Raw genomic sequence first — 18062 nt, 5'->3', positions numbered from 1 at the left:
TATGGTCAGTTCAAGAATTTTTCTTCTTGGATTCATTTGTCCATGCATTTGACCTTAACGTAAATACCATAATCAACTATGGGTGTTAAGTACAAGTATTATGGTCAGTTCAAGAATTTTTCTTCTTGGATTCATTTGTCCATGCATTTGACCTTAACGTAAATACCATGATTAATTCATGTTGGAATTGGAATTGGACGCAGCTCTCCAAAGTATACCAAAAGTTATATGAAACTGTATACACGTTATATATGTTGAATTTTCATAAACATAAATACATGACAGTATAATTTGATTCTCGAGATTGCTTATAACAGTTTCTTATTTTGATACTCCTACCTTATACTCCTATATGTCTCTTGGCTTGTGATCATTTAACGGTAAATTTACATGCCATCATATGATGAAGGATGACTAGAGATGATCAGAGATTGATATTATACCTTGGATAAGTCAATGTTTGTGTACAATTTTCAAAGGATTAAATAAAACTAGGATTACCTTCGGTACATTGTCGTTGGACAAATTATGCTAGTATTTTATTTGAATAACAATTCTACAAATTAGTAAATAAAATGGGAAATTTGATGTTTCAAAACTTTGACAAATTATGGGAATTTTTTTATATATAAAAGCTAGTGTTCGCCACCCTTCCGGGGCATTAAATGAATCGAACGATCGAAGAATATACTACATTTTCTACATATCATAGCAAATCCATTGAAACCCATTAAATTACTTGGCAAAGCAATATGAAGCATGATGGCTCATCAACCCCATTTTGCCCAAATTAAATAGGATAATACTTGCATTCCCGTAAGGGAAGGACTTATTCTTCACTTGTAAATAACGTATTTTCACCGTATAAATTTTATAATCGAAACCGTTCAATTTCTTAATTTTTATTTGAAGATCTTCACTACAAAATCATTCGAACCGAATATCGTTCCATCCTAATGTATCAAATAAATCAATGATATAGATATCAAGTAGCATTCTTATGATAAACCGTTGATTTATTTCATACATTTAGATGATTAAACGATTGAATAATTTTTTATAGAGATGAGCTTCAAATGCAGATTAGAAGATTGAACTTTCTCATTATGAAAGTTGAATGCAAGCATTATTTCAATTAAATATTGAATATTAAAATACAAGCAGTCCACTTGTGAGCGCAAGACTCGGCCATGAGCAGCCCCTATACTTTTATCACATGTAGTATACATGTACATATAAAATAGAGAGTTTTAACGAAACACTCCCGGTACTATTTACTTTTAACGAAGAACTACATTTTTACCTTTTTCTGGTACTGTTCATTACACCTTTATTTGTCATTTTTCATTAAAACTAAAGTTTTTTTGAACATTTTCATTAGTTTTCCTTATAAAATAACCTTGGGATCAAGAACGTTGACGTCTAATAAACCAAGCTATACATATATATATATATATGTATATATGTATGTATGTATGTATGAATCAATCTCGACCTGGATGAGAGTTTATGTATGATTTGATCCAAGTGAAATTTGTTTGAAATCAAATAGTTAAAGACATTTATTTCAACATTTGAAGTGTACGTTGTGTTCAATTTTTTTTTCTCTTTCACAATATCGTTCTTATATATATATATATATATAAATTAAACCTAATTTGTTACTAATTAAGTTATGAAACTCTCGATAATACCTCAACAATTGTACTTAATTAATTATCAATATCACCTTATTAGTTACCATACAAGGGCCGTGTTGCATATGCTGTTCCCTTGGTGTTTCAATTAGATTGGTCAAAACTTAAACCGCCTTTATAAATTGTTTTACCCTACGTGATTTGTCAAACTGAGTTTTGAGAGAAAGTGTGTTGCCAACAACATCCATTAAACATAGCCTTACTCTTACTTTACGAAGAGACTATTTTTACGACCTGAACATGAAAAAATATTAGGGTTTAAAAGTTTAGAGCAAGTACTTAAGTAACTTTCCATCTGTTCAGATAACTTGAATTAATCCTCATAATATATAATTTTACCTCTTATTAACTTCATGTAAAATATCATTCAATTAATTGGTAAAGATTATAGACCGATCAGTTTATTAATTACCCAGAGATCAGAGTCAACAGTCTAGGAAGAGATTATATGGTAAGATTATAGAAGTATTGTTCATGCTAATCATGTTACTAATTAATCATGTGGATTATTAATGCCTTCAAACTAAGTTAACATGCTTTAATGTGTTTTTAATCATCGTAGATTTTACTCGTTTAATTTTCGGATAAATAAAGACTTTAATTAAGTCAACGAATTATTTAAATGACTGAGATATGCCTACATGAACCAACCAACCAAATAACAAAATAACAATGCATGCTTATATATGTATATGGATCTTACATATATGTGTTTTATCAGAGTCAATTGTTCGAGAGCTTCCCAAGGAGTACTTCTGGTTCTATAGGTGCTTGAAATAATTTTATCTTCTCCATATTACTAAATCTCTAGAGTAAAAAATTTTATATGAGGAACTTTAGATATTGTTTTAATTGAAGTGGAACCTAGCAAAAAAAACAAATATAGAAGCAGGTGGTGTAAGCTCTCAAATGTCAATGGGTGGTATATATAACGCAAAACCCAACGATCCCAGTATTTTAAGAACTATTTCTTTCTGCATGAATAAAAAAAAAGGTGTCAATCAATAATGTTCAAAAGGTTGATCGACACTAGGGTTTTCACAATTAAAGAACTTCTCGTCAAACATCCGACTTGAAGAATAAAGATGTATAGCTGACAAAATCTTCTCTTCAAGATCGATCATGCACGCCATATAGTTTGAAGGAAGTGCAACGTTCTTTAACTTTCAAACGTGAGATTTATGTTCTCAACATTTTTACTTTTGTGTGAAGTTATTTAAGATTAATACGTGGATATTACACATTGTGTGAAGAATAAAGATTTATGGTTTGAACCTTGATCCGATGGCTTTCAAGGAACCTTCTATGGAACATATATTTTCACTTCAAAATCAGTCCAAAATGTTAAAGCCAACATAGGTACAAAAATACATTCCACCATCCAAATTGTTTTTCTTCTTAATAGAGAAAAAAATATTGTGTTATATAAGAACTACGTAATATAACTAATACACCGGCTAGAATATGAGTGAACATGTATCTATATCATATATTATTAACTCATATTCTAATATAATAGAGCTATATCATTGTAATCGTATTTCAATTTCACACATTTATTATTTGCAAAGAATATCAAATGTCTAGAAAAAATTAGATAAGAATAACAAAAATGAAACATAAGGAATCGTGGGTCATTTTTTTTGGTCAAAAGGTAACATTGTATTACCAACAAACCATACGTACAAGATTGGATGCCCAAAAACACACAAAGCATAGAGCAACATGAGGAACTCCAAAACAACGATAAAAGAAAAAAGTCGAGCCCAATACAGCAAAACACACTAGGAAACCCTAAACACCTGGATCATCTTCCGCTGCCGAAGTACCAGCAGTACTTGCCACCGACCACAAAGAAGTTCTCCTGTAAATGCCGGATATAAGAACTAGCCAAGCCCCTGAAACAAAAGAAAGAACATTTCATCATCTTCTAGCAAACGCCCCACAGCTCGCAATCGCTGCCACCAAGAGAATGAAAGAAAAGTACTCCCATCAGGTAGATTCGTGGAATATATTGATCGTTGAAGGTCAAGCATTGACTGATGGTCTCAAAGCTACTATTCGAAGGCTTTCAATATATAAAAGTTGATTGAGGGTGATTCCAAATTGCTCATAGATGGTCTCCATCCCTTGGTCTCTTTGAACTTTGGCCTTGAACATTCAAAGGACGGCGTGTTGCTTTTATCAAAAAAAAAAAAAAAAAGGGCCTACACTATAGTATGCCCACTGCAGAAGCCGTACATCATTAGTCATACAACTTATCACCTATGCAGCTATGCCCGATGGTGAGATGGTGAGATGGTGAATTGTTCACATACATGTTTTTACTTTTCTTTTATTTTTATTTTTAAATTCTTAACGTTGGTTCAAATGAATTGAAAAAAAATTAAATAACAAAAATTAATAAAAAAATATGTAAAAGGTAAAAATGAAGGTATAGATAAGGCCATCTTTGGATCCTCCACATGCTAAAATCCTTCCCCATGGAACTGGATCCACTCTGAACCCGATGCCCGGAGCCTAGGGATTAAAATATCTAAACCTATGATTTGTGTTGAAAATAAATCAGAGCAATTAGTTTGTATGAAATGAATCAACGAAATAAGTTAATGAGAATCGTCTAATTCAATTTGCGTGAGCCAAAAGTTTTTGATTCGCTCCAAACACGTCTGGAGTGAATTCAATTCCGTTCCCCATAACCTAGACTTTAAAATTACGATTTTGTGCCATTTGGGATGTGAAAAACTGAAGTGGCAGCCTGGCAGGTGGCAGCAGTAGTTACAGATTACAATCATAAATATAGGAACAGAAAAACCAAAGACTGCGGCGCGAGAGTGAGTCGGTGACAGCTTCAACTCGACCTCTAACTTATCCATTTACATTTACATTTGCTTTTATAGGGAGGACCCAAAAACTCAAATTTCGTTAACTTCTGCATCCGCCACCATGAACAGGATTCTGGTTTCAAGAGAACTCAGAGCCAGAGCCCCGCGAACTGCCTTGAGCTGGTTCAGTTCACTCAACCTCTCAAGGTGTGATTCTCTGTTTACTGGATGAATTGCTGGGTTTTGGTTCGTGGGTTTTGTTGTAAACGTTAAAAATATATCTGGGTTGGCGTTGCTTTGTGGATTTTATGTGATTTAGGACATTGGGTTTTGTTATTTTGCTGATATCGGCCCTTGGATGCAGAAAAAGTTGCAATCTTTTGCGTTAGATTATCAAATATTTTGGTTTGTTATTGGATGATGAGGAAGTCGTTTTGTTTAGGCTGGTTAAACGATGCCGATTAGTTTTGTAGACTCAGATGACTGGAAAAATGATGTCTTTTAAGCATCATCATTCATCAACGGTTTGTTTTGGTCTGCAGTTATGAAAATAGACCAAATTTTAATGGTTGATTTCGTCTTGGTTTCGATTATGATTTGATCGATGTTCCCGTTGCATCTACCTTTGGAAAATGCATTTTGCTTTTAATTCAAGACATATTGTACCTGTAAATTTATGTAACTGTTGATGAAAAGAGAGGAATATCTGTAGTGGCATTTGTTATCATTGAAAAGAAATGCTGGGAGATTTGTTTTAGGCCACCATTATTTCCTGCCGTATAATTGAAGAATTTGACAATTTTTTGTATGTCTTGGTGTAATGGCTTTTCAAGCGATAATCTTAACAGTTTCGGTTTACCTGTTTTATGGCAGATCTATTCACGGGGTACCCTTTGCAACTGTTGAAGTGGAAGAGATATCGGGATCACAGCCTGCTGAAGTTCTCAACTTGGGTATGTTCTCACATTTTAGCAGTACCTGTCATTTGCCAGCGGAAATTGGTTCCCATGAAAAGTGCTCTGCACTCAGAACAGAAATTGGTCTTGGAGTTATAACTGGAGACTCAAAACTTGAACGATTATAACCTGATTCGTTAAGTGTATTTCCTTACATCAGCTTTTTTGATAGTACTTTCTATGATATCTTTTTATACAATGGTTTATGGACCTCTCGTTAAAACTGACCGGGAAAAAAAAAAAAAATCAAGTATTGAAAAAGAAAAATGTCGTATTTTTTCAGTGCAGGGTAAATGGAAGAACACTGATAGATGGAACACAATTTTGGATCCTTTAAATGGGGAGCCATTCATTAGAGTCTGTGAAGTTGATGAAACAGGAATTCAGGTATGCCTGCAGATTGTATATTTCCTTTGTAATGCAATGTAGTAATTAGCTTAAACCGTTATTTGTTCCATGTCTTTGATATTTACAGTAACTAATGTTTTTTGGACTGCTGGATTGCTATTGCAGCCATTCGTGGAGAGCTTGTCCAAGTGCCCGAAACATGGTCTTCACAATCCGTTCAAAGCACCAGAGAGGTATGTGTTTATTATTATTTCTGTTTCTTTGTCCTCATTTATCTTTAGACATCATCACTTTCTCTAGATTACTCGCATAGATTCATATAATGGTAGAGGATAGCAAGATTTTCATTTACTTTTCCCTTTTGAAGAACTCGACGGCGATATTCTAAAAAAATTGAAACAAAAATTACAACTGATATACCATTTTTTGCAGGTATCTTATGTTGGGGGACATATCTGCAAAGGCAGGTCACATGCTTTCCTTGCCAAAGGTAACAACTGTACAGCACAAAGACAGTTTTCTTCTTTTTGACCTCCTTCTGTTGGATTATGATGATGCAGTTCAACCATTTTACATGATATATTATAATTTTATGAACAATTTTAATATTGTATGGCTGTCAGGTTTCTGATTTCTTCACAAGATTAATACAAAGGGTTGCTCCAAAGAGTTACCAGCAGGCTTCCGGTGAAGTTTATGTTACTCAAAAATTTCTGGAGAATTTCTCTGCTGATCAGGTATGCACTATAAACAAACATCACCACAGTTCACGTTTATGTTTTCAGCGTATACGTGAGAGAGAAAAGGGCCCACATAGTATAGTAGTAAAGTAACATTTCATTTATTTACTCTTGGTTTAAGCACAGTACAATGCCATTTCTGTAACCAAATTCACATAAAATCCTTTTTCCAGTATCGTTACTATGTTGTTTAACACATGTGGCAGGTCCGCTTCCTTGCAAGGTCTTTCGGGGTGCCTGGAAATCATCTTGGACAGCAAAGTCATGGTTTCCGTTGGCCTTATGGTCCTGTAAGCATTACCTCTGAACATACTCGGTTTTTGTTTGTAACCCAAAACCTTGAGCTCTTCAAACAAATTTCGTTATTTTCATAATTGGATATAATAAAAGACTCTTTTTGCAGGTTGCAATCATTACTCCCTTTAATTTTCCACTGGAAATTCCCGTACTTCAGTTGATGGGTGCACTTTATATGGGTAACAAACCAGTCCTCAAAGTCGATAGCAAGGTATGCTGTGCTAAATTTCTGGGTCTAACGCAATCGTTTAATCTATTTGAAACCCTTCTCAGTTAGGTTTTGGATTCTTTTTTGGTCATGTAGCTCATTGTGATCTCATCTCGTTGTGGATAATTTAACTGGTGAGGAAACATTTTCTTTGTAGGTATGCATTGTCATGGAGCAAATGATGAGGCTGCTTCATTACTGTGGGCTACCGACAGAGGATGTTGACTTCATAAATTCTGATGGGAAGACAATGAACAAGCTACTATTGGAGGTTCGTTCAATGTGCAGAGTTAAATTGTCTGCTACTGTACAATGATCTATAAAAGACACTGCTCATAGCTTTCATCCCCATATTTGCAGTTCCTAGAGGTTATGTTACTGACTTATGATATGTCAATTGAAATAACATTTTACTTATTTTGTGTCAACAGGGCAATCCACGAATGACCCTTTTCACGGGTAGCTCAAGAGTGGCAGATAAGTTGGCTGGTGACCTGAAGGGTCGTGTTAAGTTGGAAGATGCAGGATTTGACTGGAAGATCTTAGGGCCTGACGTTCAGGAGGTTTCTTACAACAATCTTATGTTTTTAGACAATACAACTCTTTCTTTGTACAGTCACATACGTTATTGATTTATCTTGTTTCTTTTCTATATGGCAGGAAGACTACGTTGCATGGGTCTGTGATCAGGATGCATATGCGTGCAGTGGTCAGAAATGCTCTGCGCAATCGATGCTCTTCATGCATGAGGTAAAGATTCTCCGATTTCAAACCTTCTGGAATCTGTATGCATTCCCTTGTTGTTGAGAAATTTCGAGTTCAACGAAATTGTCAACATTTTTGTTATCCTTTTTTTGTTGATGTTTTATATTCTTATGCAGAACTGGTCTAAGACGTCAATTCTATCCAAAATGAAAGATCTGGCTGAGAGAAGGAATTTAGAAGACTTAACGATCGGCCCTGTCCTTACAGTACGTGCACTACTTGTCCTGTTCAAACTAATTTCAGTTATTTAACAAAATATCTTCTTACACGCGTATGTTGTTGATGCAGTTCACGACTGAAGCAATGCTAGAACACAAGAATAAATTGCTTCAGATACCAGGTTCAAAGCTACTCTTTGGGGGCGAACCTTTGACGGATCATTCCATTCCACCTGTATATGGTGCTATAAAACCTACAGCCGTTTATGTTCCACTTGAAGAAATACTGAAGGAAAAGAATTATGAACTCGTAACAAGAGAAATTTTTGGGCCATTTCAGGTAACAAAGAAAAGGCATGCTACCAAAGTTTTTCTTCTATCCTTTTTATTGTTATTTGTTTCATTAGGCACTTCTTCACAGCTAGAAGGTAACTGACTTATGTTAATATATTTTCACCCAGATTGTCACCGACTATAAGAACGATCAACTCCCACTGGTGTTGGATGCTCTAGAGAGGATGCATGCACATTTAACAGCTGCTGTCGTTTCAAACGATCCACTGTTTCTACAGGCAAGACTTAACCTTTGTCTCTATATTTATTCAATCACAGATTTTGCTTATCCCACATCAACTGCACAATTTCCATTTTCCTTATTCCGAAAGTCTATTTTGCAGGAAGTTATTGGGAACACGGTAAATGGAACTACTTATGCTGGACTGAGAGCAAGAACAACTGGAGCTCCACAGAATCACTGGTGAGTACAAAATCTCTTATACTTTGAGTACTTCACGAGAAGATCTCCGAGCGCTTATATATGTCAAACAATGATCTGTGACAGGTTTGGACCGGCTGGAGACCCGAGAGGAGCTGGCATTGGGACCCCAGAAGCAATAAAGCTGGTGTGGTCTTGCCATAGAGAGATCATTTATGATGTTGGTCCACTGCCAAAGCAATGGCAAACTCCACCTTCTACCTGAGAGCGCCGCGCCATTAGGACTCGATGAGAAGAACGCGGCGCCTTCAGTTCAGTGCGAACAAGCATGTAGTTGTAGGTTCAGTTGCATCACTGATGTAGGACATAGCAGCTACCGCTGACCCTTTCGACATTTTCTGTAGTTAGAAATAAAACGAAGGGGATTTTCTTCTTTGAGTCCTTCTAGACTCTAGTTAGTTAATTGTCCCCTTGCCTTCTTTCCTTTCTGGGATATATTATGCCTGATGGGGAAAGAAAGGGAGTGATCATCTATGGTAGTAGAGGAATGATGTGGTAATTTTAGGGGTGTGATATCCACACACCCCATTTTACTTCTCACACACCTTTTTAATTTTCGGACGCCGGATCGAATGAATTGAAGAACATCAACGAATAGAAATTATCAAGGGGTGTGTGAGAAGTAAAATGGGGTATGTGGATAGCACACCCCTAATTTTATTTTGGGGCATTTAGATATGGGCTCAAAAAATAAACACGGTTTTAGGTTAAGTTTAGTATTATCTTTTCTCCATTTTTATTTTTTTTGTACTCATTTTATATTTTTTTTAAACATTAGAGATAAATTAATATCTTCTAATTTCATGAATTTTCTAATTTCAATAAATCTACTTAATATCTTTTAACAAAAAAACTAATATACAAACACAAATCCAGACATACAGTCCTAATTCAAGTAATAAATATATGAATATATATTATACTTACAAGCGAGATATGAAACTCAACTAAAAGGTACAAAAACGTAATATCCTTTTAAGTGAGACATACTAATATGTGATATGTTGATTATAAAAATAAAAAAAATTGTCATATAAATAGATAAATATAATTAATCTGTAATATAGGTTGATTATAAAAATTAGAAATAAAATCTATAAATGAGGTTTAGAGCATGAAGAAAAAGAAATAGCAAGAAAAAATATAAGAAGAAATAAATCTTATCATTAAAGAGGGAATAATTCATAACAAAATAATTCAAACTTAAGAGTTTGAACTTATTTTATTAAACTAGACTATTTCTAATATTAGCTTAAAAAATTGAACATATATCAAGGTTTATTTGACTCATACAAATGGTGGATGATGATATATAATTGTCATTAATTTGATATCTGTTGTAAAACTGATAGTGCGTATAGTGGAATAAATAAACAAGACACAAAATTTATGAGGTTCCTCTACAGTCAGTTTGACTGGAGTACATCCTTGGGACAACATTGGTGCTTTCATTATAATTTGGAATAATAAGATTACAAAGATAACTCTTTCTATTATCTCCTCTCTTGTTCCTCTCTTCTTTCTTCCTCTACCAGCTGTATGTTTATCTGTGTATATTTGCTCTCCTTCTCATCCATTTTATAGACAAGGCTTTGGACAAAGTTGTGGTGGGATGAACAGTAGATTGGTAGTGGGATAGGTGGCCATCCACAATGAATGACCTGCGAATTACAACAATATCTAATTTTTCCAAATGCTTTTTATGATGACGTAACTTTGTTGTGACATTGAACAATAAAATGTCTTTCCAAATATAATCATTTATTAAACAAAAAAACAAAAACAAAAAAGTTAACAAAACGTTTTGACAAAAAAAAGGTAAATGGGCATAAAGGCCCAAAATTGGCTAAAACCCTAATTCCTCTTTCGTGTCCGCGAACTAAAACCTTTCCTCCCTCAACCCTCTCTTTCGCTGCTCGACAAAAACTCAGCAGTCGGCACCTGTAACTTTTTTCCCAATCTCTGCACTTTCCACCGCCGACGACGCCACACTTGGTAAGCTCTGTGATTCTTCAGCCATGTCGTTGCTCGAAGTCATTGCGAGAGCCTCGGCCAAATCCCAAACCCAATCCGCCCCATCAGACTACCCCATCGTTCTTGACCCGGAACCCATTTTTGAGAATTTGAAACCCAAATTCGACGATCCAAATGCCTCGGCAGCTGCAATCCCAATCGAAGGATGGAAAATCTCACAAACCGACTCCGAGCTCATCGATTCGGGCAAGAAGTTCTTCACCAAGCTCCAAAAGAAACTCAAAAACCCGACCAATTTCACCAAAGTTGAGTTCTTGGGAATCCTAAATCCGTTTCTCGAGAACATTTGGGAGAAAAAGAAAGCTGGGGAATCGATCGGGGTCGATTCGTCGAATGATGGGTATTCCCGGGTTTTGATTGAGAAAGTTGGGAATTTGATTGGCAAGGATGTTGCTGGTTTGGTTTTGGATTCCTGTGTTGTTTTGGAGATTTGGGATTTGGTAGGTGCTTTGATTGCAAATGGGGTTTTCCCCAATTCTTGTTATCAGCATTTGGTTCCGAAACTCGTTGCGAAGAGGAGGTCGGAACTGCTTTGTCTTTGTGTTAAGCATGCTTCTGATCTCGGGTCATCGGAGTTGCTGCTGATCTTGAAGTACATCCTTGATCCGCCTAAAGACAGTTATGCAAGCTCCATGGATGTGAGGAAGGAATGGGAGAGCCGGGCATTGGCCGCGGCTCAGAAGGCTGGAGATCAGAGTCTCTCAGACAAGAAATTAAGAGTTGCGAAAGATGTCGCAGTTTTGCTCATGGTAGCGTATGATGGGTTCTCTTCTGCAGAACTCTGCCTGCATTATCTGTTGGCTTCGAAGAACCTCGATGAGGTGATGTTTTCGGCCGCGATTAGTAAGCTGAGTGGGAAGGAGATGAAGAGCTTGCTGCGGTATTTGGGTAAATGGCTGAAGAAGTATGAGAGGTTTCCTCAGGCATCAACAGCGTCGGGTTTGAAGGCTTGTGATTGGGTTCCTAAGCTCGAAGATGTTGCGAAATGTATTGGGTTGGTGCTGGACGAGAATTATTCTGCATTGGTGTTGCATCCGGAGTTTCACGAAGAGCTGAGATCGATAAACGAAGTGGTTTCTTCCTTGACCTTGGAAGCAAGGCCTTGCTGTTCTGTGGCCAATGTAGCTGGTAAATTGATGGCGGAAATTTGAGTGCAAAACTAGCTTCCATCACTATGTTTCATCTTCTTCCTGAATTGTTTTTGTGAAATTGTAATTTTTTTTTTTTACAGAAATTGCAGTATCTATAAAGTTCTAAGTTTCGAATGTTCATAATTCTTCTGTTTTAACCTTAAAGAATCAATGAATTTGTGTATGCTTCTGTCTTCGGCACACAAATTTAAGTTGCCAAAATTGATGTCATGAAAAGACCAAAGAAGCTGACTGGCTTTACCATCAAATACCTTCTGTAAGCGCAAAAACTCGGCCTGCTAAAGGAGGCGGCAATGCTGATACAGCTTGTTCAATTTCCTGGTAAAACACAAGCATGAACATCAATAGCTTAATGACAAATATACAAAGCAGCTATGGACTGACCATCATACCTGTACTGTGTACCGAGCGGAAAAGTGAATAAGAAGAATTGCTCGGTTTTCAAACTTCACTGCATGACTAATAATCTGAGATAAAACCGTACAGATATGACAAGATCAATCTATCTAGGGGTAGCCTAGATAGATACAATGAAAATGATAGATTGACAAAGGCAGGCAGTAACGAATCTAATCACTCTGGAGACGAACCTCAGATAGATGTATGTGTCCGTAGTCTCTGGCATGCTCCACTTTAACCAAGTCATCTAAGAACGTGCTCTGCATGAAAGATTGGAAACAAGTTACAGTAGTATAACACATTATACACTAACCATTTATAATAGCCTCACACATGCTATGAACTTTAAGCGAGTGATTCACCGCCACAACGAGACTCTTTGCCTTCAGCACATCAATATTACTACTGTCAGTTATGAAGTCCGACGTGGTATCTCCTGTAAAAGCAACTTGAGGTTCTGTAAAAGTTTTTGTAATCTGCAAATAAGATAACCCGAAAAAACAGAAATGCAACCAAGAGAGGAAAAACGATGAGTAATAGTCAATGAAGAAACAAGGCAATCAAGTAGCTTAAAGGAGAAACTAAATAGAAAAAGCGATCTAGGATTTTGAAGTCACACCTCAACACCTGATGATTCTAAGGTTTTAATTTCATTCCCAGAAAGGCAAATGTACTCCTGCTTAAGTTTTTGTTTTACGGAATATACTACATAGCCCTGTCATATATCATGCATAGCGAGTTAGTACTGCGATAAATCTCAACAAAAGTTGTCGCTCAAAGTCTTAATAGAATTCCGAAAGAGAGAATATTACAAATATACAAATAAACGGGATACCTGACTTGGTATTCCATGGTAAGTCCTAAAGGCTTTTACGTTGAGATCCCTTCTCATAGAGAATTCTTCTCCTGCAAACATACAGTACATAAGATAACATCGAATCTGAAAGTAGAAGGCACAAGAAGAAAAATTGTCATCTGATGGATGAATTTGATTAGCAATCAATGATAACCAACATCCAAGCCAATAAGGTTATGCTTCAGCTCCGATTGGTCCATTTTTCTGTGCACCTCAAAAAGTTGTTCCTCGAGTTCTTTTATACACTTTGGTACAATGATCGTCAGGGGCTTCATACTGCAGTCCTCCCTATCATATGGATATAAAATCATGAGTAAAAGTGCAGCAACACTGACCAAGGTAAGACATTATCATATCAATCAACAAAAACGGTCCATCCAAAAACGACCCTAAGGAAAATCAAATGATGCAAACATAAACCTTTTTTTTTAGTCCTTTTTCTCTGTTTTCTTGCGTTTGTGGGGGGGGGGGGGGGGGGGGGGGGGTTCTAAGCATAGTTCAAGATATTTGGAACTCCGCCCTGAATTTCTGTTTGTTTCCATACCCACCCCCTCAACGCAAAACCAAAATATCCCTTCTTCAACCAATTAACAACACAATGCCCTGTAACCATCAGATATCTTCGGCTTTCTGCTAACGAAATTTCCCATACATGCTAAAATTTTAAAAATTTCCATTATATTTGATCAAGTATTTAAGATAGTTTAAGCTTTGAAAATTCCATTAAACTCCTCAAATTATATACTTGTATCATGTTTTTGTGCATAAAAGAATCGAAAACAACCACGCTGTATATATCGTTTAGCAGCATTACCAATCTCTCATTTACCAAATGCGTACTCAATACAATATATATATACTTGTATCGAAAACAACACCAAACCGAAGAAGAAGCGCAAAATCTTGTCACTTTATATCGTTCAAGTACTTCAACGGCTAAAAGAAGTTAATCTTAAAAAAGCTAAAATCTTTCACCATCACAAGTACATATAAAAAAATTCCCAACACCAGCAAGTCAATGGAAAACCAAATTCATCATTCATCATCCATCAAGTAAAAAAAATAAAACAAAAACCCATCAATAAACACAGGTAATTAGCAAAACCCAAATTGCAAATTATTAAAACAAGTGCATACAATGTGATCCATGTGGGCATGGGAGATGAAGAGGAATTCCTGGGAGATAGCACGCTGCGGGCAGCGACCAATATCAAAGGAAAGGTTGAGAGTTGGGAAGATTATGCAGGTTTCATGGCCGCCAATGGACAAACCTTCAATTGGGTACCCTTCAATGGTCAATCCCTGGCTTCTTCGGGAGCTGGGTCGGGTTCTGAATTGGGTTTCGGTTCTTTGCTTCTACTTCCGGTCATTGATAAGAAGAAGAAGGATCAGAAGATGGGGGATTTTTAGAAGGTGAGGAGAGAAACGAAGTTGTCAGAACTCCGACGGGGTCTGTGAATTTACAACTGAAAGGAGAGAACTTGATCCGTCTCTGTTTCTGCTGCTACAAAAAAAAGCCAGGGGATTGTACGATAGTGCTTGTGGTAGCCATGCCACAATTTTACTACAGATCAATTTCTTGTCATTAAAGTAACGTACTCAATTGACACTTTTTATAATTTATTCGTGTTAATTAATGAAATCCTAATCGTATATTGTGAAAGCAAAAACCCTCCTTAATCTCACTATTTGGTTTGTTTAATTCGATATTTGGATTGAAGAGTTTACCTATTCTTGTTGTCCAATCTTATTTCTGATACTATTTTAGGGTTTTAGGGTTATGCACTTGTGTCCCTTGTGCCGATCCGCTAAACTCAATAATTTCCTTCTTAATTTATTGGATACAAAATCGTATTCAGAAAGTAAATAGAAGTTATGTATAGTATTGAAGCAACGACATAAGATTCTTTAATTGCAAAAGCAAAACGTATAATCTTGGTTTTCTATATATAACGATATATTTATACTAAATTAATTATGAACTTCTATTCACGATATTCGAACTTAAAAGCACTTATTTACAAGTCAAGTTTAAGCATGAGGCATTGGGTATCGGCACAAGGGACACAAGCAACTAGTCTTCAACCACTGACCAATACAATCTTCATGATAAAAGTGCAAGCAAGGCAAGCGACTAACTTGAACACCATCCTCAAAGTCCTCCATGCAAATAACACACGATGTTTGCTGCTGCTCTCTCGTACCTTCTTCACCAAATATCACTTTCTCCAAATTCTCAATGGACGATTCGTCTGCAGGAATAGGTCTGGCCTCGTACGTTTGCATCGATGACATCGCAACCCAATTGGCCAGCGAGGTAATGGGATCACTACCACCAGAGTGCATCAGCAAATTCGCATCAATTATGCCCACAAAAATAGGCAGCATGGTAGTGTTGTTAGCATTGCCCAAGTTCGAACTCGATAATCCAGCAAGTTTGTGGAATACTTCTTCAGTAATTGCTGGATGTTCGTGTTCAGGAACGAGCATGCTGGAAAGCACGTCACCCACGAGCGCTCTAGTAGAATCAGACAATAGCGTAGTACGATCGACATTAATGGTTTCTTGCGTTACAAGGGTTGGTTGTATAACTATTACTGAAGCAAGATCAATACCATCTTCATTAATCAAAGATCCTACGTGTGCGAGTAACTTGTAAAATTTAAAGTTGATCGGAAGCACATCTGGTGGAAGCTGGGGTTGGTTAATGTAGGGGTTTCTTCTTTGGCTGACTAGGGTGTATATCGACATGCTTCTAAGTATGAATTAATAGTAACGTTGGGCAATAAAATGGGAAAATATAGAGGGGTTGTGTGAGCTATATGGGATGACAAAGTATGTATATATACATGTGTGTGTGTGTGTATCCCACGTAGTCCTAAATCGACTGGGACAAGGATTATTTTAATTTTTTTCACAGTCGAAATGGTACAAGGACTAGGAATTGTTAGAAATTCGAGTAAAATGGACGCAACTTGTGTAATTAGATTAAAGCATCTTAACTACAACCTAATTTCCCTTTTTTATTGTTAAGATCAGGCATATCTTCTGCCCTTTTGCTTTTAAACTTGTTAATTTTATCACAAGCGTCATATGAATTATTAATTAATTAATTCAAAATCCTCAAAGTTTGCATTATTGGAAGATTAATGATCTTTTCATAGTGTTTTTGTTACACATTCCTTCTAATATGCAACAATCCTATCTACCATATATGAGGTTTGGGATTAGGATGAGTATTATCTTGACATGCCATTTGCTTAGAGCTAATCTACAACCCAAATATGGAAAAGAAAATAAATAAAAAATGATTAATTTCATTTCATTTTTATTAACTAACGCGTACCATAATCTACAACCTAAATATGGAAAAAGTAAATAAATAGAAAAAGAAACTTTTGGAGAAAATACCTAAAAATAAAAAAGGAAACTTGCTACTCAAGTCTCTAGCATTACTCGCTTTAGGCTCAGTAGCACCGTCCTTTAGACCTTACAAATAATGTTGCAAGTTCCTTCATTTTTTCACTAACCTAAAACCGTCTCAGCCAGTATTAGACACTATCGTAGCCATGCCAGGCAGACAACTCAGCCCATCATCAACTTATCCTGGTTTCCAGACAACAAGTTTTCGATCAAGTTCAAATTTTTTAAGAGCGAAATCCATTGGAATATTGCTGCTGGTCAAGATGACGATGATGATCTTTACAACTCTCTTCAAGAACAATATATTCAACTCAAAACCGAAGAACTAGTTTTGGTCCACCGGAGCGAAATATTATCTGATGATGAATGTCACAGAACAAGTTATAAAACCCTCTTGATTGTGGCTCTTTCAAGCATGGATGTCCCAGAGAGTGAGCACCCCTCGATTCTTTGGAAGATTTTTTGGGTGGTTAAATCAGCGGTCTGTAGGGTTCCTATTCTTGTGGACATATATGATGTGACTTGTAATGTTAGTGACGATGACAGTGACATGGTTGATGAGGCTACAAGGGAATATCCATGGATGCATACAATGACCGTCCTATTCCGGCGACAAAATGGGCGATTGAGAATTTGCAGAAAGTGAGAATCTCTAATGATTTGGATGCTATGAGACATAAGTCATGCGTGATTTGCATGGAGGGCTTTGTTCAGTGGCTGCAGACAAGTCACTTGTGTCCTTTGTGTCGATATGCAATGCCTCGTGAGCTTTGATTTGTAATTGGATTTGTATATTATTATTACTTATTTGAGTAGATTCTTGACAAAACCCTAATTAGACCGCGCAACATTACGCCTGCAGTCTGCATTTTTAATTATCTACGCAGTCCCTCTTACTTTTGCATCATGTAACTTGTGTTCAAAATTGGCCATATATACGATACCTCTGCCCCTGTAAGACAAATTAGCGAGGGTTCAAACATGTCGACCGAGAGTTACTACAATCGTACTACTACAACAATCCTCCTCCTCAAACCGCCATCGATATCTTCCAATTCCCATACTGCGGCTCCTTACGGCAATCGAGAGCCGTTGGATTAACATTAACGCGCAAAAACAACATGAAGATCATGATGTTGCAAAGGACGTTAGTTCATGGACGGCCAAACCTAGTATCTGCGGCTTCTCCTAGCTGCAACTTGATTGCCTGCAGGCCTTGTTAACTGTGTGCTACTTGCATAGAGGATTTCACTGTTCAACCCGGATATTAAGGTTTAGGGTTTAGGAGATAGAACCCGCTAATGCCCTTGTGATGATACCAACTCCCATATAATTATGGGCCCTCGAGGATTAACCATTAGGGTCTACGTTTGTTCACAAAACTTTGGGCAGATAATTAACAACCCCCATTTAATTTAGAATCCGTTTGG

At 36.6% G+C, this 18062-nt stretch overlaps 4 protein-coding genes across 4 annotated transcripts; 2 read left to right on the top strand and 2 right to left on the bottom strand.

The window, feature by feature from the left end:
• The first annotated feature begins 4526 nt into the window (after positions 1-4526).
• LOC137713572 (probable aldehyde dehydrogenase) lies at positions 4527-9145 on the top strand. Its single transcript, XM_068452884.1, has 16 exons — positions 4527-4729; positions 5396-5475; positions 5762-5865; positions 5992-6059; positions 6259-6316; positions 6450-6563; positions 6773-6856; positions 6970-7074; positions 7229-7342; positions 7503-7634; positions 7732-7821; positions 7953-8042; positions 8125-8334; positions 8456-8566; positions 8672-8751; positions 8836-9145. Exons 1-16 carry the CDS (start codon positions 4644-4646, stop codon positions 8972-8974), a joined length of 1665 nt encoding a protein of 554 aa, XP_068308985.1. The 5' UTR covers positions 4527-4643; the 3' UTR covers positions 8975-9145.
• A 1495-nt stretch (positions 9146-10640) lies between these two features.
• On the top strand, positions 10641-12059 carry LOC137713223 (uncharacterized). Its single transcript, XM_068452501.1, has one exon. The coding sequence runs from the start codon at positions 10788-10790 to the stop codon at positions 11952-11954; it is 1167 nt and encodes a 388-aa protein (XP_068308602.1). The 5' UTR covers positions 10641-10787; the 3' UTR covers positions 11955-12059.
• Positions 12060-12197: 138 nt separating this feature from the next.
• Positions 12198-13479, bottom strand: LOC137712377 (tRNase Z TRZ1-like). The gene is made up of 6 exons (XM_068451467.1): positions 13189-13479; positions 12973-13068; positions 12716-12829; positions 12545-12613; positions 12347-12421; positions 12198-12272 (listed from the first exon to the last, which is right to left on the bottom strand). The coding sequence occupies exons 1-6, from the start codon at positions 13276-13278 to the stop codon at positions 12198-12200; spliced, it is 519 nt and encodes a 172-aa protein (XP_068307568.1). The 5' UTR covers positions 13279-13479.
• Positions 13480-15240: 1761 nt separating this feature from the next.
• Positions 15241-15960, bottom strand: LOC137712376 (E3 ubiquitin-protein ligase SGR9, amyloplastic-like). The gene has a single exon (XM_068451465.1). It carries the CDS (start codon positions 15958-15960, stop codon positions 15241-15243), a length of 720 nt encoding a protein of 239 aa, XP_068307566.1.
• Positions 15961-18062: the final 2102 nt, after the last annotated feature.

Source organism: Pyrus communis, chromosome 13, assembly GCF_963583255.1.
Source record: "Pyrus communis chromosome 13, drPyrComm1.1, whole genome shotgun sequence".
Lineage (NCBI taxonomy): Eukaryota > Viridiplantae > Streptophyta > Magnoliopsida > Rosales > Rosaceae > Pyrus > Pyrus communis.
The sequence above is the reverse complement of the archived record's forward strand: the minus strand, read 5'-3'. Positions and strand labels throughout refer to the sequence as shown.